General features: G+C 39.7%; 2 protein-coding genes across 2 annotated transcripts in view; one reads left to right on the plus strand and one right to left on the minus strand.

The window, feature by feature from the left end:
- Positions 1-1,400: 1,400 nt before the first annotated feature.
- Positions 1,401-4,676, minus strand: LOC105451604 (peptidyl-prolyl cis-trans isomerase-like). Its single transcript, XM_011692166.1, has 3 exons — positions 4,291-4,676; positions 2,745-3,098; positions 1,401-2,371 (listed from the first exon to the last, which is right to left on the minus strand). The coding sequence occupies exons 1-3, from the start codon at positions 4,492-4,494 to the stop codon at positions 2,300-2,302; spliced, it is 630 nt and encodes a 209-aa protein (XP_011690468.1). The 5' UTR covers positions 4,495-4,676; the 3' UTR covers positions 1,401-2,299.
- Positions 4,677-8,865: 4,189 nt separating this feature from the next.
- Positions 8,866-21,921, plus strand: part of LOC105451606 — a 25,535-nt gene continuing 12,479 nt past the window's right edge. The window contains exon 1 of the mRNA XM_011692168.1: positions 8,866-10,715. Within this exon, the coding sequence (XP_011690470.1) occupies positions 10,556-10,715 (160 nt within the window). The 5' untranslated portion in view covers positions 8,866-10,555. The remainder of the gene's footprint in view (positions 10,716-21,921) is intronic.

The raw sequence follows: 21,921 nt of genomic DNA on the forward strand, positions 1-21,921 counted from the left end.
GGATCTATAGCCTCTCGCACCGCTGCGGTGTGATTAGAATATGATTAGAATGACAATAGATATGGTTCTTCATGCTGCTTTATTAAGAATTTGAAACAACTTCAATTTATATTAAATTAATAGCTTCAGAACGTAATGAATGTGAAACTTTATGTGCTGTCGTTTTAGATAACTACACACAATCGTAAAAATTCATTTGAAAATTTATTAAACGATAAAAAAAATGTCTAAACGAAACGGTGTGACTTATAAGGTTATGCATTATTTCGATACATAACTTACACGTCTCTTGATATATCAATGTTAAAAAAAAGATGTTCCAAAGATAATAATCGTTGTTATCGACAGTTTTGAAATCTATATATGGAATTGATTGCGTAATGTGATTACCTTGATCTATATGAACTTCAGAACTTGTTTATGAAAAACATATGATGTGAATATAGAGAGTAAAAATACTTACATGTTCTTCGATTGGTAATCAGAGTCTACATAAATCCGCGTAAGTCCATATAGTTTTTCTTTATATCACTATACGTAAAAATTATTGAACGAGCAGCGTAAACAAATCTAAAAAAAAAAACAAAGACGGAAGTACAAATTATTAAACGAAATGATTAAAAGACCAAAAGCACGTGTTATTTTGTCTTACTGGAATGAGTAATAAACTCGAATAAGCAATTTCTGACGCAGATAACAAGTTGCTCTTTTTTTCCTGAATATCATAATTTCCAGAAAGAATGAGAAAAAAATAAATACTTGTTATTTGGGTCAGAAGTCATATACAATATATACATACGTACAATATATATTTACGACTTTCTCAACCTCCCGATGAAACATATCGATTTTTTTATTTAGATGATGAATAAATTTTCATCAATTTAGTAAAGGTAACAATATGAAGAAAAATTATAATCAGTCGACAAATCGATCAGTTGACAAATTATCGTCATTAAAATTCTTATGGGCGTTGTGTTCAAAATGGATGAAATCCGCTTGCGTACTGTTTAGACTAGCGCACCTCCTGTTCGTCTGTTATTTAGATTATCGAAAAGTGTCCTAAGGTTGTAAATAGTATTGGTGCTGTACGTTCTATCAATGTTCTCGCAGCAGATTGATAAAACATGAATATGAAAAAAAAAAAGTAAAATATACGTTGATCGTAAATGTTGCAAACGATGTGTTATTCATATACGTACCTATCAATTTTTCAATACGAACTTTATTCCAGATATTGAAATGGAAAATAAAAAAGGATTAATGAGAAAGAGATATAACGTTCATCTGGATGTTATCTTCAGGAAAATATTTATTTTGAAAATTGAAGAGACATTGTGTAGTTCATCTGATAGTTATGTAAAAAATTATAATACGTGGCACGAATAACGTACAACTTGTTTTTCTTTCTGAAAACAATTTTATTTTTAAGAAATCGAAACTGTTCAAGACTGTTGCAACTACATTTTTCAACTTGGTGTTGTATTACAGTAAGATGGTATCGCTTTCAGGCATTGCCCGCATTACGATAGGCAAACGGGATGTCTTTGCTTTTTTTTTTCGGCAGAGAAAAGAGGAATAGTAAATATTTATAAAAAACATACAATGAGGATTCTGTAATCGTGATATACACATATACGAATCATATGCGTGTAAAAATTAAAGAATATTTATATATATATATATTTATGTATAACGTTTAAAGAGAGAAATGCATCAGTTAACACACTGGAATCAATACATCAATCACTGATTTTTAAATTCTGAAATACCTATCCTAATATTGAAGATATTTGTATTCTTGACCACTCACTAAAATATATATATATATATGTAGAATGATACTGAAAAATTTGAGCTCATTGCATGTGTCTTTCCGCTATTATCACTTAGCGATACTAAGCGAGTGTATTCGTGGAAGAATATGGATTTCGCACAAAAGTCCAAGACTGATTTCTTATAAAAACACACACAAGTGTATTAATCGTGGAACGAAGCAAAGGAGACTTCGGAATTCGCAAATCCTTCATAAAAAGTCACACTGCAAACGAGTTTCTACTTTCTGGTGAAGAAGGAAGTAAATTCACTTGAAATAAGATAGGAAAGATTATTACAATGCAGGTAGATTCTTTTGTTTCTACAAAATCGGACAGGTTCGAATTTCCGTGCTCGATAACAAATTATTGGCGTCGATGAAGAGAACCTTGGTCGATAGGAATGGATGAAGTGGGGCAATAAAGACAGCAAATAGGTATGCAACAGCTAAATAAAAATGCAGTCATTACAGTATCTAGTTGATCTACAACTCTCCGCTATCCGCTATTATGATTTTTTTGGATGTCTTGCCACTTTGAGAGCCCATGGCCTCCAACTGAAAGCATAAATAATTTATGTTATCTGGCTGTTGAATACTTATAAAGTAACTAGCTTATTGTAAAATCTGGGACTCAATTCTGCTATTTTTAAATTCTTTTGTAGTAGCACCTTTAAGTGAATATCATTTGAATATTGATAACATGTGGTATAAAAAGAGATAGATTCATAATTGACGAGTTTCGGATTCAATCTCTTATTCCATAAGTGAATTTGAAATTCGTAAGCTGCTTAGAAACGAATCTCAAAGTAACTGAGCAAGTAAATCGTGCATTAAAGAAGAGATTTTCAAATAAGACTAGCAATAACAGTTATACAACGTTTCAGCTCCTCGCACATAAAACATATAGCCAGAGATTGAAAAATCATACTTTTCTAACAACATCCATTCCTTCGGTGACTTTTCCGAACACGACGTGCTTTCCGTCGAGCCAGCTGGTCTTGGCACTGGTGATAAAGAACTGGCTGCCGTTGGTGTTGGGGCCGGCATTTGCCATCGATAATATGCCAGGTTCGGTGTGGGTCAACTTAAAGTTCTCGTCCTCGAACCTGGCGCCATAAATGGACTTTCCACCGGTGCCGTTGTGGTTGGTGAAATCACCACCCTGGCACATGAAGTTCGGGATCACCCTGTGGAAACTGCTGCCCTTGTAACCGAAACCCTTCTCTCCGGTACAGAGCGCGCGGAAGTTCTCCGCCGTTTTGGGGACAACATCCTTCCTCAACTAAAAAATTATATAAAAAAGGCGTGATTAAAAGATCTTTAGATATTTTTTCTGTATATATCAATAAAAATATATATTAAATTAATGTATTGTGTAAATTAAATATAATATAGAGAAATATAGCATGCCAAGGCACTCGTACACGATTTATGCTGGTACGGTAACGAGAAAAAATTATTTTTAGAGCTTTTATAATTTAGTTTACAAAGAAATATTAACGATTAAAGGAAAAAAATGTGATAAGAGGATAAATATACGCTATGCTCCAGCTCGCGCCATCTGTGTTTAAAATTCTAAACTCGCGTGTTAAAAAGCCGATTCTTCTTGCATTATGCAAAAATATAAAATTGCAATCGCGTGCGAAAGTCTATGTTTAGCCTAGCTGCAAAGTCGCTAATTATATAACGCATCAATTAATTCGCAGTGCTTTTATTCAGAGAAATCCTTTTTTACGAGTAAAAAATCAGTTTGTCCCAATAAAAAGTACGTCTCGCATAAATTCAGATCTTAATCTATCGTATTAAAAAAAAAATAAAATAAAGATGTGAAAAAGGACATCTTATCGATCGTATTGTTAAAATGTAACAACTTGCACGAGCGTATCGCATTTTTTCACATTCTTATCTCAATAGCATTTGCAATATTAATCGATTTTCCGCAAATTCACGGTGATCCTCGGCGGATCTACGAAGGACCGTGCGCTTCTTTATCCGCGGACGCACGTTTTTTTTCTCCAGCACGCACGCGGGACGCCCGACCGGTCGCTGTCGTCAATGGAAAATTTCGTAATGGCCAAATCGTGTGCTGCGTGCATGCTCGCGCGAGCGTGACGCATCGCCAACGATGGTCGCGCTGCTCGCCGATGACTCCGCGCGATCGCGTCTCCCCGGCGACGACGGCCGCGCGCCGATCGACATCCAGCCGTCCGTCGACTACTCGCACGACGGCGACGGCGGCAGCGGCGACGACGACGGCGACGGCGACGGCGACGACGACGACGGCGGATGCGACGACGACGAGGAAATCGAGGAAGAGGATCGTCACACGCGACGCCGAGACCCGGTGCGGAGTCGCGCGAACCGGCCCGGTGGAAAAATCAAGATGGCCAGGCATGCCGGGATCGCAAGGTGCGTGGTCGGCGCGGGGACGTCGCGCGGCGTTACGCCGTGATCGCGCGCAAATTTCGGCTCACCTCCATCACGATGCGGCCCACGGGCTTGTCGTCCGCGGTCATGTCGAAGAAAACGCGTGGCAGTGCCATTTTCTTAGCTGCTGCGGCGATACTTCGTAGGAGCGTGTCGTGGAACGGTCGTCTCGGCCGGGCGGTGGCTCCGAAATGGCTCGAGTGCCTGAAGGTCGAATCAATTGACAGCCGGCAAATCGATCTCAACGCCATTCTGCCGCTCCTGGAAACTCACCGGAAATCGATTTCGCGCCGCGCGATCCGCGCCTTTCGACCCGCGACGACGGTTTCGACGGTTTTACAGGCTTTTCGCCGGTTATTCCGCGAAAATATTATGTAATAAAGGGAACGTTTTCGGTTGCAAATTGGCTGCCGTCGAATGGGATCGCGGTGCCGGTGACATCGGCGAATCGACAGCCGTGCCGCTCGGCCCAGCGCGACGACCAATCGGATGTCTCCCCGTGGATCTTTCCTGCCGCGTGTTGTCATTACCGGAACGTCAAAGTCTCTAGCGTCATGAACGACTTTTTGTCCACAATCTTATACTCGCATGATTAAGGGTTGTTATTTTACATTCGAAATCAGGATGAATGTATACTTGGACTGTGGGATGGGAGGAAGTTGAGCTTAGAAAGTGCACGTAAAATAATAGGAACAGTCGAATTTTGCGAATAATTACATAGTCCTTATCGACATTATATCCACTACGTAATGCGTACCATCACCGCTAGATCGCGCAACATGGACTTTTTGTATCTCAAATGTGTAGTACAGATCGTGAAATATAAAATTCTAATATAAAATTTCGTGTCATGTAGTATAAAATTCAAAATGTTCTAAATAAAATATGAAAAATAGGGAAAATGATTATATATATGTGTAAAATTTAGTGTTATCTGTCCAGGACAGATAACACTAAAGGATACACTAAGCGTAAAAAAATATACTTGGCGGGAGCCGCTACCGCGTATCCAGAGATATATATCTGGATACGCGGTAGCGGCTCCCGCCAAGTATATTTTTTTCGTTCATTTTACTGATGGAGACGCTTATATATATATACATATATATATAATCATTTTCCCTATTTTTCATATTTTATTTAGAACATTTAGAATTTTATATTACATGCGACACGAAATTTTATATTAAAATTTTATATTTTATGATCCGTACGTACTACACATTTGATATGAAAAGTCTAAATTGCGCGATTTAGCGAATGTAAAATGCAAATGTAAACTATATATATATATATTTATATATAGTCATTTTACATTTGCATTTAACAAATTCACGATTCAAACTCAATGCACTTCGGATATACATTATATTTACACGTCGTTATCACATGACGTGCACGTTTCTACAAGATACAAACATTTGAGAAAAAGTGAAAGTATACGACTTAATTAGAAATAATAAGAATTAAAAATAAACTCATATATATGTTCGATGTGATCAGGATAGCGAAAGCTAAGCTCTTCTAATTTAGATGATATACCTTTTATTAAGAAAAGAAGCAATTTGAATGTAATTACGCCGCGACGATAGCTGACGATTAATATCAAGTCTTTCTGTATCTTTTTTTTTCTGTTTCATTTCCTCGCGTCTAGCTGTTTCCAAATCACTCCGCAATGAATTTTTTACACTGTTGTCGCGACGTGACAAAGTATAATAATATAGATTCTGCGAATTGCTGACATTCTATAAACATATACATTTAAATTAGTTATACCGTTCTTGTGATTGTGTGCCCTGTTCAAAGAAAGGATGTGTCCGGAGAGAGGCGCCGGAGCGACGAGATTTCAGTTAGCAGGAGACTGCTGATTATTAGCACAAGTCGGGTGGGAGAGGAGGCCGCGGCGAATCTGTTTGTAAATATACGAGAACCTGATCTCGACGTGGTCTATCAATACCACAGTTCATGTGTATCATCGTGTCTCTCAGCTCCACATATATGTTGTGCCACGAATTTAATATATGAAGAAAAAGCGTAACGAAGGATTCTGCGACACGCGAAGCGAATCGCGTGGCCAAACCTGGCGGATCGGTGGAGAAAATCGAAGGCTATATATTTCAATTCAATCGAACTCCGAGCAATTTTCGATCTTAATTCAGCAACGAGAGAAAGTTTAATCGAAATCGAATTTGCGAACAGCAGACCATCCGATTATATTTGATTATATATATGATTCGTAATCCTTCCTTTAATTTATAATTTGTCAAACAATTATTCTGCCCGTGTTTAAGTAAAACACTGTCTGATAAAACGCGTTCAATAAATCGAATACCGCTTGATAAGTCAATCGTTCAAGTAAAGTTAACTGAACACTTGATCGAAGTCGTCGCAATTTTTATTATTCGTTGCACGAGAAATGATTCGCGCGGCCAAATGATTCGGCCGGCCCGATATATTGTATCGAGACACTTGAAATAGATAATATAATTTCATCATTAACTCATTAATCCTGTCGAGCCTGTGAATACTTCTGTTGTGAGTGCTTTTCCATTGTGTGCGTGTCCTATACGATTATCACCCTGCCTGGTCGTTTTATACTTCTATACCGGTACCTCGATCGTCGCTGACACGGTGCCCGAGCTCGAGCGTGAGAGTCGCGTGGATCGAGGACGTAAGGCGTTTGAAATAGGGAAAAGTAACGGGGCGCGAGTAACGGGTTGGACATTTTAATGCATCCTGGCCGCGCGCGCGGTCGCTCCGAAACCATTTTACGATAGGATCATATCGTCCGCGCGCCGAGTGGAAAATGATCAGCTGGCAATTATACCGAATCGAATGTCGAACGCCGACGACCGGAAGTAAACGCTCGATTTGTCGATTTGACGTTCGAAATCTTCGATCGAGACAGATATTCTCGTGCGATGCGATAAAATACCTTTTTATCTACCATTCACAATAGAGATTGTCCGCGCGGCAAACAAAAATTAATCTGACAATTATATTAAGCTGAATGTAATTGAATGTGAACGCGATCAAAGATATAAGCGCTCAATTTGTCGGCGTTTCAAGTTTTCGATCAAAACAGATATCCATATATATGCTCGTGCGGCGGTAAAATTTTCTAGCTTTCATTTATTAAATTAATAAATTCATACATTTAATTGCATTTAATAATACACTGCAGTCGAGAATAAGAAATCCAATAAGTCCGTCTTACTGAGCGAGTAAACGGGTAGTAAATTCAATTTGCAAACATAATCATTTCACGCGTCTCGTAATCTTTATTTATTTATTTTTTGCAACGTCTTACGCGTGCGTTTATGTGCGCATATAGAAATTCGCGAGCGAAAAATGTGCTGCGTCGAAGGACACAGTACGATTACGACGACCGCGATTACGCAGTTTTTTTTCTCTTTTTCTTTTTCTTTCACGAATAGTCGCCTCCGCCGTGTCCGATAATACCGCGCGCCACGCAAGAGCGTCGTAGAGTTTCGTCACGCTGAAGCGACGTATATAAAAGACAGATGATGCGTATTGTTTCCAGGCTGTTTATCAGTTCGCATGACGCAGTGAATCTTCGCCGAATGAATCGAGAAACGGAAGAAAACGGCGACCAGGTTTCCAGGATCGACCGCGCGGATTCGAGGAAAACCCCTCAATACGGTTTTTCCACTGTATCGCCAGTAATTTACTTCCAACTACGATAAGCGGAAGATAAACGCTTCCGTACATCATACACACCACACGTGCGACACACACACACACACACACACATACACACAAAAGTGGAAGCTGCGCCTCGTCAACGCAAGCCGTTATGCGATCGCGGTAACGAGGCCTAACAGAATCGCGAGAAACTACCGAGAATATAAAACGGGGATGATTAATTATACCACACGCGCGTGGAAATTCTTCTCTCGGGCCACATTCGGGCCTGAATCAAGTGGAGATGTGAATGATCGAATGATATATATTTTCAAATCCGGATTTTTCTGGAGACAGCCGGACGGACCCTCCTCTCGCGGAGGGCCCCGACAATGTCACGGGCACGCGGAGCTGAGCTTGAAACGTACAAAGGAAATTAGTATTAAAAAGAAACGAAACGTACGAACGCGGAGAGCGACCAAGGTATATGGTACGTATATATAGTTTCAGTTTCAAAACTACACGCTCGAAATAAACTGCGGACGATGTTTATATCCGGGGGTGTGTGTATATAGGTATATTTTATCGTATAATTATACGATTTATTATAATTACATACGTCGCGCTTGCCGACACGCGGGCGCGGACACAAGGATATATGTCACGTGTATGGTCGCTCGAATCTAAACACGGAGATCATCTCGTCCCCGGATGATCTCGAGATCCACCGGTGTCGATCGTGTCCGGGGACACGTTAGATCGCCGCGCGCGGAAGGGGCCTGGGCGAGACGGCGAGGGGGAGAGGGGAGGAGAGGGGGAGGGAGAGGGGGGGGGGTATATAGCGACCGCGGTAGGGATCGGCACGCTTCGGAGCGCGGTTCCGCGAAACGGGTATATACCGGCGCACGATGACTCGGCCGCGGCAAACACGCGCCATGCCGTTTCGCGGGAGGAGAGGAGCGTCACCGTCACCGTCACCGTCGTCGTCGTCGTCGTCGTCGCCGCGGGGTCTCGCGTCACCGTCGCCGCGGCTTATTATACGGCCCGAGCCCGTGCGCGCACCATCGTCGTCGCTGTCCTCGCTGTCGTCGCCACCGCTTACGTAAGTCGCGACTCGAGCCGCGTTTTTTTGACGCGATACACGATTAATACGATTATATACATGTACATACGTGGGGACGTCGCGGGAATTTAAAGATTTTAAGCGAAGACGTACAACGTCGATCGCGATTACGAATATTAGTTGAGATCCGGCGCGCGAGTGCACGGGAGAGACTCGAGGAGGAGGAGAGGGAGAAGGAGGACTCTTGTTCGAAACGATCAACGAGGGATCGAATGCCACTACCGTTTCACGAGGTCGTGCAGCCGTGGCATGGTGACCGACGACGGTCCGCTTCTTATGTCAACGCGACGCCGCCGCAGCGGAAGAGCGCCGTGGAGGCCGCCTATGCAGCGCGTGCACGCGCGTGTAAACCGGGCCGCCGGAATCAATCGATGAACGAGAGTCACGGACGCCGTGCGGACGAGTGCAGGACCCCGCAGGCAGAGGATGCGATCGCGCGCGCTTAAATCGCCGCCGCGCGGACCTCGAGTGATGATACGTACGTATCGAATTTTGTATCGCGCGCGCGCGCGCCCCGTGCCGTGCCGCTGGGGAAGTCGGAAGGTGCGAGCGGCTTCGAAGTTTCCCGCGCGACGATAAAGCGCCAATTCGTTGATCCTACGGACGCGTTAATGCAACGGTGAGACGCGACAGCTATATTAGGCGCACCGAAAAACCGAAAGGACGAGAGTGAGAGATAGAGAGAGAGAGAGAGAGAGACATACATACAGAGAGAGGGAAGAACCGTCGCCGTGCGATCGGGTTTTAATTAATCGCCGTGCGATCGGGTTTTAATTAATCGCCGTGCGATTATATTCATTCGGCGAGTCCGCGAGTCGCGAGAAAAGCAGAAGCGCGCGACCCCCCGCCGAAGGCCCTTTCGAGTTTCGCGGTGGGAGTCTCGCGTCGTGAGTCGCGCCGACACGGTGCTAGTCGTGCTCCGAGGCTTCTTATACGTCACGTGACCGCCGGCGCCGGAGCACACCTTTCCTCCGCGAGGGGCACGCGATCGCGACATCACTCGGCAATTTGACCATCTACGAAACGTACACACTCCGCGGTCGGTCGGTCGGTCGGTCGCCGCCGCTGCAGTGCACACGCTCAGCTCAGCACGCTCGACGTGGTCTTTCGGAACGCGCGCGTCGGTTCCACCGCGCCGGGTGCGCGCAGAACACGCCACACGACGTGTGCATGTGGGGACTTGGCGGAAACGCGGGATAACAATATATATATAACGCACACACGCACGTCTACTCCGGATTTCGCGCCTCGCCGTTTTCGCGGTCGAACGTGTGTGTCGCGTGGTGCACCGCCGCCACCGTCGTCGCCGCCGCCTCCCCGCCCGTCGGGCTCTTTTCCGCGCGGCTTTCCCGTCCCGATACCGGCGAGCGAGTGAACGCGCGCGCGCGCGCACACGCTCGTATACGCGCGTCTCTCTCACGTAATAACCGCGTGTGTGCGCGAAGGGTGTGCGGTACGCCCCGTTGTATGTCACGCGTGTGCTCTCGCGACGACAAGTAAGTGCCGGCTTGAGAGTTCCGCCCGTCGCAGCACGCGGCTCGAAGATGGAGAACACGACGTGTCCGACTAACGTGCTGGGGAGCGCGAGCGTGACCGGCTCGACGATGATGCTGATGATCGCCACGTTGATCGCCGGCGGGGTCATCCTCGTGATCTACTACGCCGTGGGCCGGCGATCGCGTTCCCGTCAGGACTCGCAGAAAAGTAAGCATCCCACCAGTCACCCCATCCATCGCCATCCATCGAAGCTTCGCTTCGGTTGCCGAATCCGGCCTCCGGCCGCGTGTGCGGTACGCGCGAGCGCGCGCGCGCTCGCGCATGTATGTACGCACGCACGCATGCACGCACGCACGCACGGTACGCACGTACGCACGCATGCGGTAACACTTCGCTTCGCGCCCGCCCGACGGCGATCGCCGTGCGAAACCGGCCTGTTATTAAATGCCCCCACACTGGCGGCGCGCGCGGCACGCTCCGGACGATTCCGTCGGCCACGTTTCTTCCTTCCACATCGCGAGTCGCGCGCTCTCGCGCGCCAATTTCGACGTGTACCAACGACCGCAGCACGTCGTCGCCTCGGAGCGAATTCGTCGATGTTATTTGTGATGCAAACTCCATCGACATTTTCAGCTTTAGCTTTTCTCTGCGAAACACGAACCCGTGAATTCTTACTCGGATGAAAAAATTCACGATGAAAAGTTCCGAGTGGAAAGTTTACGGCTAAAAGAAAAAAAAAAATCTCGGTACTCCGAAAAAAAAGATGAAAGAAATAAAAGAGAAACGAGAGCAAATGCGAGACACATGGCGTCACGACGACGCGATGAATGCGTTTTTTCAGGTGTTTTCGACGCTCATTCACACGGACCTTTCGCACGTCGATCGCAAACAAGTGCATATTTCTGCGTCAGGTTAATATTTCGCTTGTCGTTTATCAGGCAAGTTTTTTTTTTTTTAGCGGCGAGACAGGAAGGAAGAGATTTTTGGATCTTCAGCGATTAAGAAATTCTTTCATACGAGCGAAATATTAATCTAACGTAAGCACGTGTGCTGCAAGTGTTGAACTCGTCTCAACCTGTTTTCCCTCTTCCTCGCGCGTTTTTCGAATAGGTTAGAAACCCTCGTCCCCTCAGATGCCCGTTCTTCTCTTTTGGAAAATTCCAGAAAACTTATTGGACGCACCGTATTTTCCACTAGATAAGAAATGCAAAACATCTGATGCGCGTGGCGATCACTTAGACCTACATTAGATCCACACGTTAAAAAGGACTGCCAATCTGATTTCGGCTTATCTATGTAATAAATCTAATGTTCTATTATTTTAATATTTTCTTTTTTAATATTTTAATATAATTTATATTATTCCTTTCGGCCTGATTTATGCAATATTTTTTAAATAGCAACTAGTGTTAAACAGAATTTGAAAAAAAATTTTTTTTTTTAAGTTTAGCTTAGTGAGGTTTTTTAATAGTATTATTGGATTTTTGAAAATTTTATGCGTTTGTTATAGTCCGCAAATGATCAACAAAATTCATTATTTAATTGATAATTCTATTATGAATTTATTTCAATCAAAAAAATTTTTGCCATTGAAGTTAATGCCATTGGAGAAATTTTTCCGCTTTTCACAGTTTCGTCCTAGGGAGAAAATTATATGATCGATATCCTGCAAAAAACTTCCATTGTCTGGTGCAGGTAACCCCAGGGATTTTTTGGGCCCATTTAAAAAAATCCACTAAAAATCCAATTTTTATTATTGACGATAATGGAGAAATTTTTCATTTTTCACGATTTCACTTTAGGGAAATAGTTACATGATCAATATCCTGGATTGCCTACGATTTAGTAAGTTGCAAAAAATTCTATGTTATGTGTAGTGCAGTTCTAGTAATTTATTAAATCGCAAGCAGTCCAGTGGGACAAAACGCATCGTGTGCCATAAGCTTTAATCCTCTAGCGAACTAGAAAACTAGTAGTTAAAAAATATACTTCTATAAATTTTTTTTATTTAGAAAACTGACAACTAGAAAAATATAATTTACAAAATTGTATATATGATTTGTTATTATATATTAATAAATTACTTTATAATAGAGAATTAATAATATATTAATATTATTGTTATATAATATATTATTAATAAATTATTATATTATTATGTATAACTATAGTTAAAATAATATATAACCGCTAATGATATAATATATAAGCTTAAAAAATATAATTTATAATAAATTATATTTTTTTAGTTGTTAGTTTTCTAAAAAAAAATGTATAGAATTATATTTAGAATTATATTTATAGAATTATAGCATAGAAATATAGTATAGAGTTATATTTTTTTAACTTATATATATATATTTTAGCTGCTAATTCTTTAATTTGCTAGAAGACTTGCTAATTGCTATAGTAAAAAATATCGTAAATCAGGTCTGAATATCTTAAATGCATAATAAAATCATTCTTAATCGAGGGAATTAACTCGTCACTCACAAATGAGAGGCAGGATCCTTATACATATTTTATGCGTTATAGATATGAGTGACAGTTAAAGTGCTGTATCTCGGTCGCGATCAGAGGAGCGTTAAAGGAAACGAGTTTTTTTTGTTACGCAAAAAAAAAAAATTAAAAAGAAACAGAAGCAGGAAATCGCCACGCTCGACGATGCGCTGCCGCAAGAACGGCAGCTAAGTAAAGTCTCCTCTCGATAAAGTTCTCTCGCGATCGAACGGACGGGACGCATCGCCGATTCGCATCGCGGGTTTCCCGTTAGTCCCCGCGATTCAGTGCGTGTCCCGTTTATCTCTTTATATTTGGTTCTTTCTATTTTGTAAAAAAAAAAATAAAAAAAAATAAAACCGGCGCGCGTGGATCTGAAAGATCGCGATAGAAGCATTTTTCCGCGCGAGATCTTTCGCGTTTCGATAGATGCGCGGCGATCACGAGGGTTTCCGTTAGCGCGCGCGCGCCACACCGCGCCGCGCCGGTCCCGTTAGCGCGGCGCGGCGCGTGAAATTCGCGTGACGATGTCGCGCGCTCGCGCGCGAGCGATTCGCAGCGAGCGGAAGACCTGTGGTTATCGCAAACGGCGGTACACGTGCCTGTGCGTCGACACCGCGGGCCAACGCGTCGCTGGTATAATGTCACCGAGCATTTAAAGTGACGTACGTTACGACACGACGCGAGGTTGCGTTTAAACGCTGCGCTTCGAGATCTACGATCCAAGTCTAAAAATAGAACGAAGCTATCAAACTCGGAGCACGCGTGCAGGAAATTATAGCAATCCTACCGCTTTGTTGCCTCACTTCCAATCTTGTCCCTCCCCCTTCTCCGCGGTATTACTTTCGTTAAGAATCAAAACACCAATAACTTCTTTATCTTTTGATCTTCTTCGAAGAGATCGAATTTTTGCCAAAGCATTTTCACGCTGCTTTTGCTAGTGAGATCCTGCATGAATCTTAATGCTTTAAATTAGCTTAAGTTAGCTTGACTATTTTAGTTTAATAGAGATTTATTTAGAAAATATTTTTCTTGTATCGATAATAATCATAAAAATAAATGAGATCCGTTTTCATTAAAGTATTGTTATTTTATAGCATTCTTAATTCTATATCTATATTGAAATATGACTCCCGAGAGTAAATTCTTTTAACTCTCTCATTTCTATTGTTGCCATGTAGTTTAGACTTATAAAAAATAAAATAGTATCGTCTATATCTTTTATATCTATGAACATATATTAATTCTCTTTTTAATTTTATGTAAGTGAATCTAATACTTTGACAGCACCTACTTACAATTTTTTTGGTAAATGAAGCATTATCAAAAATACAAACAGGTGTCTGTTTTCTTAAAATAACGCGAGAATGAAAGGATTAAATTGGAAAATTGTAGAGAGAGTTAGCAAATATATTTAAATTTTCTTCGAATTTATGAATGAAAATGTCACATTGAGGATACGTAGAACGTTGTCTATAAAATTTTTGGCATGATGACAATAATGGGTGGCACTCGAGGCCTCCGGAATTTACTTTTCATGTTGCCGCAAAAAACATTTTCAAGACCACCCTAGGCGCAAAGATGGCAAAAATGTAGACGTTACTTTTGAAAAGGATTTCGGCAAACTTTAAAATCAAGTTAAACGTTTTGGATTTATGTTTAGATTGCGGCCAAACAAAAGAAGCAAGATTTAAGAATATTAAATAGATACTTATTATATAATAAAACAGAAAATAAATCTTCACAACATTTTTATTCACACAAATCATATTCTTTATTCATAGAAAAGTCCGCCGTGGTTTATTGACCCCTGCCCTTGAACGTTGCAGCACGACATGCGTCATTCATCGTTACGTCTTTATTTGTACTTTTCTTATTTTGTTTCATCGTTCGGACGTCTGTTGCGTACGAACGATGCTCGCGAGGGATAATTGATAATTATTTCGTAAATAAAGATATGCAGCGTAAAAGAACAGCGTAATTTAATCGAATGCGAAACGTACAGAAAAGGGAAGGGATGACATTATCTCGCGATGATTTTCTTCCATTTCTTTAACGGTAAAGAGAAACGACCTATTACGCGTGTGTCGAATCGGTCGAAGTCAGAAATGGGGGAAAGATAACGACGATGGGAGAAAGAAAGAACCCACGCCTTTCCCCAGCGAGAGATATAAAACATCAGAGATATAATATAATATTTAACTTAATTTAATATTTAATTTTCTTCTTGTTTTGGGTATTCTATTGCTCAATAAAATAAGTATTCAGGTATCAATAGATTATATCAACCGACTTTTATATACTTGGGTCGTGCCGCTACCGCGTCGCTTGATAATTTTGTCGCACTAAAAGACAATCGAAAAGCATGTGAAATTTATTTTCAATTTTTCTGCGATTTTATTTTTCGAGAAATTTACTTGAAATTCACGTTTATTTTTCCTGCGGCTCGATTCAGCTTATTTTTTATCTGCAATATACGTGAAATACAATATATGCGTTAATTTAGAAAACTTTACGGTCAAAAATGAAACGCGAAAGATCCAAGTGTAAGCGTGATTTTTAGGAGACACGCAAAATTCTCAGTAACGATTGTGCGTGCAAGAAGCGACCTTGTAGCGCTTATATTATACACATTAATTCTAGCATACTCACCTTTCCATTTAATCACGTGACCATTTTTTTTATCACGTTACAATTATATAATTATAATTGTACACGCATGTTGACGTTCGTAGAATACGCAAGCAAAAATCTTCTCTGTTCATCTCTGCGTCCGCAACAGGTGTTTGAATTAATTATATATCTGAAGCCTCGTATAACTAAGGCAGTCTCGCGTCGCGATTACGAAATCACTTTATATGTATTATAAAATGAATCCCGGTATCGCGTCATTGCGATTTTACCGAGTCCTTCGAATGTATCGCGTATCTGATTCCCATTGTTCGAATTAAAACTTAAAAGGTGAAACAAGAAAAAATTTTTGACCTTGTTAGTGACCTATCAGAATCTATCGGTACTCCAGTTATTGGAATAAATTTAAATTAGAGAACTAAGGCTTCGAAGAATAAATCGTAAATAGCTAAAGAGTGCCTATGAGAGTCGATCACGGATGTTAGTGCATAATAATTTTCAATGTCTAACCACATACAAACCGCGCCGCACACGGTTGATCGGTCTTGAAACACTGTTCTTATATGTGAAGCCGGAATCACTTGTCACTAATTAAATTGACGAGCAATTTAATATATTCGTGATGCTAGTATATGCTAGTTTATGGAATCCCCTTTCCCCAAACCTAAAGAAATTTATTCCGAAAAATATCACCTCAGCCGAGAATCAAACCCACTTATTGAGTCAACCGTTTTCACGGCGATAATGAAAGCGGTCACGAGATTAGAAAGGATCGTAAAAGGAAAAGCACTTCTTTGAGAGTTAAATATTTTCGAAAACAAATCCTTTCTATTGTCATCTTAAATTTACGATTTTTCGAAATAAATTGGGTGGGCCTTTTCACTCCTTCCGAGACAGACCAATTTGACCTGGGCCAAGATATTGGCCAATTAGGCCAAAATATTGGCTAAAAGAAGGCTAACGGAAGTAACGGGACCCAAGGTTTTTTATATTATGCTATTTATTATTTATAGGCCAGTTATAATATTTTGTGTTTCTCTCCGCCAGTGGATCATTTAAAATATTTTTCAAAATATAGAATTCATTAGACACCGAGATCCAGCCGTAACCGTAGAAAGCGCTCTCGAATTCCGTTGTGTGATTCACATACGCGGTTCAAATGATTAATTGTTTTTTTTTTAATTCTTTTTTCTCCGTCATTGGATCATTTATAACCATTAAAAAAAAATTTTTTTCTCATACAATTGACTATGTTATTTGGAGTTTTTTTTAAATAAGCTTTTCTTTCGTAATAATATTTGAAAAAAAAAAAATCCGTTTTTTTTATTATGGACAATAAAATGTATAGAACGACAGTTAAGAAAATTTAAAATTGAAAAAAGATTTTATCAACATATAAAAAGATGATGTCTTTGTTTTTTTCATAAAATATTTCTTTATCATTTTTATATATATTTATAAAAGAAAAGAAGAAGATGAAAAGAGAGAACATCTTTTTTCGCATCGTGTCAAACAGATCATGAGACACGGTAGTGTCTTAGCGCTAAAGAGATTATGCGCCGACTGGACTATGTCTCTTTCACCCTTTATCACAAAACCTTGGGTCCCGTTATTTCGTTATCTTGTTAAATATCTTAGCCTAAGCAGGTCAGATTTGTCCATCTCGGAAAAACTACTACTTATTTTGAAGAGTCATAAATTTAAGATGATACGTAAAATTTCACATGACATATGTATAACTGTCAGCTTTTACGTTTTTTTTTGTCCAGACGCGTGCAGAATTTTTTTCAGTAGATATATTTTTTGTTGAACATTATTTGGTATTATAAATACCAAGTCAGGGACCTGGACAAGTTTTTTCAGTTTGGATTCCGTTACGATTTCATAAAACATCGACTAAGTGTTTCAGTTTCAATTTCTTTCTCCGGTTTCTTGATCAAAAAAGAAAACTAAAACTGCAAAAATTACAGTTTTTTAATGATTTTTAAATGGTTATAATTACTCGAGCGATAGGGGAGCAGCTTAAAATTTTAAAAATGACTTCTGTATTTATTCTATTAAATACTGTGTATGTGCGTGTGAAGAAAGAAATAAAAATATACTATTTAGTACAATGCTTTACATGTGTTTTATATGTGCACATATGCAGACTTCAATGTGGAAAGATGGATGTAGATTTTTGCAATGTGAAAAGAGAAAGATAAAATCTGAATGTAATGCAGTTCAGCTAAAGACCAGAATTTATATATATAGAAACCGGAAAAAGAATTAAAAATAGCTGTAAATCGAAGATAATTTCATTGGTTCGATTATAATTTTGGTGTTATAAACTTTATAAGATCTAGTTTCGGTTTCGATTTCGGATCTATGTAAATAATATATCAGATTTTCAGCGCTTGTTTGCCAAAGCCGAGTCCGGTCACTTGTGAGATACATCGAGGGGCGGGCGGCATCCTGGCATGCGCTCCGCGTGCGACGATATAAATAAACTACGTGCGCGTATACGTACATACGCGGACGTATCGCGTGCGTGCACGTGGATCCGTCGGCGGCGGCGAGAGGAACGTGCTCAGGGACATAGCATAATGGAAGGACCACGTGGGCGGAATGCATAAGCGCACGTATTCCCGCTGTTAAAATTTCGGAGCGCGACCTTGCCTGTGCCACGGAGACAAGTCCTCGTTCGCGCTCGACCTCGAATAATCGTTGCTTTACGATCGTAGGACTGTTATTCGTATATACGATTATACCGAGTGGTATACACTTATATCACTAGTTTAACGATTGAGTTTCTTTTTTACGCTTTTTTCTGCTGTCTCCTTCCGATTTATAGCGAAGTATTTTTATATTTTCGAAAGAACCGTCGCAAGTACCGTACGTTGTAAATCCGACTTCGTGTTAAAATAATCGAAAAACAAAATCGACATGAAATACATTTATAGCTTGAGTGGTTTAAATCACTCGTTTTATGATTACGTTCATTATATGTACGAAATAACAAAAAATAAATTAGTTCCGATTAAACTGATTAGTTGTCATGTTACGTCATACAGATATACTATGTGTTACGTACGCTGTATTCATTCTGTAACTGTGTTACAAGACTAACGAATGTGGGGCGCGCAGTTTGTTGAAATTGAGAATTGTAAGATTTACACAAAAATTATTATTAGTGAGCAAGATCAGTTTTAGTATTTGACGTTTCTCTCTTGTTCAACTTTTCACGGTCTCGATTTTCATTCTATTAAAAGAAAATACAATATTTCAGAAAAATGTACGTTTCTTGCTATAGAGATTTGATCGTGAGATACATTGAATAATAATTATCGCCATCGTTATGAAAAAATATTATCGTTTTTCAAGACATTCATAATCCACTTAATAATATATAAAAAAGAGATAAGCCAGTGACTTTATATAATCAAAAGTTTCTAAATAATTCTGAATTTCTGTAATAACGGCATGTGTGTAACAGGACAGACCATTACGTGATACCACAAATATTGGATAATCTTTTTTTTAACGATCTTCGGAAACGTGTTCCAACTGTCATCGGAGAACACGAACGGAGCAAGATGACTATGCACACATTTCACGCAAATTTAATTCCCAATCCAAGAGTTCTGTAATCTCAGAACAGATTTCTGCGGCGGATACATGTATTTACTGCAAGTTATATGAACGCTCTGTTGTGGCCGCAGAGCGGGTAGACACAGAGAGGTACGCCGTTCAGGTGTAATAACCAGACAAAGATTTATTCTTCACCGATTCTTACAGCTTTACTTCACGCTCAAGTCCCGCACTTACGAGCTGTCACTCTCTTCGTTACGTTTTTCGCACTCTGCCTGATCCTCTGTTCCATCGGATTATATACGATGGAATTAAGGATGAGGCGAGATGTCGAAATGCGTTATCAGCGTTTTCATATGCAACAATCGTGGCGTGATTATTGCATATGCCCTACATTAACGCTCTAATTTTAAGTAGGGTGCTGACTCAAATGTGGGTCGATCCACATTTGTGTCGTGTGCATTTCGACATCTGGTTGTAAGTAGCGCGACTTACAACAGCTCAAAGCTTCCTTTCAAGCGCAAATATTGGAACAACCTTCGTTTTATTTGAAAATTTATTTAACACCACAATGTGTACGTAGCTAAAAAGTGAAAGTAAAGTGATTAGCTCGACTAACAATTCTGTGCAGCAGTAGAAAATGAAAAGAAAACATTGCGTATACGTATTTCTCATCGTTTTTCTTTCTCCGAGTATGCCGATTTTGTAACTGCTGTTGTTCTTGTCAAGAGAAAATATTTCTTATGAAAAATATTTTCTCGCTCCGTCTGTAGCAGAGCCGGATGCACAAGGCATGCGATTCTATGCATCAAAGGGATCAGTATCTCTATGGACGTTGATATGAAAATCGAGTTAAAAGTTACATCGATTATTTATTTACAAATTTTCTCGGGTTTATCTGATCACATTGTTTGAATTACTGATTAAAGGATTTGCGTGCACACGCAATGTGTATATATGTATATATCTCTATATATATATATCTCTATATATATATATATATTTACGGTGAAAGTATGAAGATTTTGTTTCAATAAGATTTCAATCTCTCTCTCTCTCTCTCTCTCTCTCTCTCTCTCTCTCTCTATAGATCTTAATTTTTAAATTATTCAGTGCAAATTAAGATAAGAATTAAATATAATGACGATAAAAATAATTTAATAAATTTGCTTGGTAATCTGTCAATCAAAGTGATACATTTATTTTAGATTTATATCCTACGGCCTTAGCACAATGCATATATGAGTGACGCGTGAAGAAACAAATCGTAAAAATATAAAAATATTTTTGGCTTCAAGGCAATAAAAAATTCTCAGGATTCCGTGCGTTGGAAAATTTGTAGGATTCCGCGCGATGGAAAATTTTCAGGATTCCGCAATGAGAAATTTTCAGAATTCCACTTTCGTAATTCAATAATGAAATGCTTCCCACAAGTACAAGCGGTGTTATCTAACGACGAAAGATTTGAAATGAGTGGAAGAAAAATTGCTAATTTTTCACAATACATACATTTTTCTGTAATTACGAGATTATACGTCGCGTCGCGTGCGGTTTTTCTTTCATTTAAATAATTCAGCATCTTGTCAAGTTTTCATATCAAAGGCAATACTGTGTCCGAGCATTTATCCAAGCGGACGCATCGCCAGACATGTGGATCGCGCTATCATCGCCCGATTAACAAATTGAACGCTGCTCATATTTATGCGCGAAGCATTACATTACGAATCGTCTGATAAATATCACGTCACTGAAAAACACGAACGAATTTTATTATCGTTCTATTTGCGCAAGCAGTGATTGACTTAATATTTACCATATAAATAGCGATAATATTTGTTACGAGTATTCCGATATTTATAAACATATGTAATTTTACGGGATCGTGGTCGCGACACATAAGAAAATAATAACAATTTAGAAAATTTGCCAAGCTTAAAATTGTCCAATAAATGTGAACAAAATAAGCGTTTTTTTCATTCATATTTTCGAGAGATGATGATATCGTTATTTATTGAGAGAGAGAGAGAGAGAGAGAGAGGAGGGGGCAGGGAGAAGGAAGAGAGAAAAGGAAAAAGAAAGGGAAGAGGATACCACATGCTCATAACCCAATGCTAATAGTGATAGCAGCGAACACATACACTTTGATATCAAACATTTCCTTCATGGGCAAATTTTTTAACTTTAAAGTACCATCGTTCTTTGACGATCGATGATGTATATAGCAACATAAGTTCCTAAATAGTTTTTCATTTTATTTCTAATATGAAAATACTTCCGTTAAGAACTTTTTCTTTTGTATTTTTTATATTTTTGTATTTTTTTAAATATGGAAGGGCTCTTCATGACCGTTCTTAATACAAATGTGGATGGAATTATGATAAGCACGCGGTATAAAATGAGATACCTTCGTTTGACATTCACTTATCTGCTTAGGCATGCGATACGTATTGTAATTATATACGGTTACATCATCGAGAAATTAACATTGTTAGACATAGTGGAAAATTCGATAAATGCATAATGATGTATGCTTTGCGGAATTTTTAAAAACGGAAATATTGAGGATCGTATATGCGTGTTTAATAATTTTAAGAATAATATTCAGTAATCGGACATTACGCTAATTGCATAAGGAAAAAAAAATCGTGTTTGAGATTTTTTTCTTTATTTCATTGAATCATCCTCGGCAATTGATTGCTATTGTTAGATATTC

Source organism: Wasmannia auropunctata, unplaced genomic scaffold (genome assembly GCF_000956235.1).
Source record: "Wasmannia auropunctata unplaced genomic scaffold, wasmannia.A_1.0 LD336049.1, whole genome shotgun sequence".
Classification (NCBI taxonomy): Eukaryota; Metazoa; Arthropoda; class Insecta; order Hymenoptera; family Formicidae; genus Wasmannia; species Wasmannia auropunctata.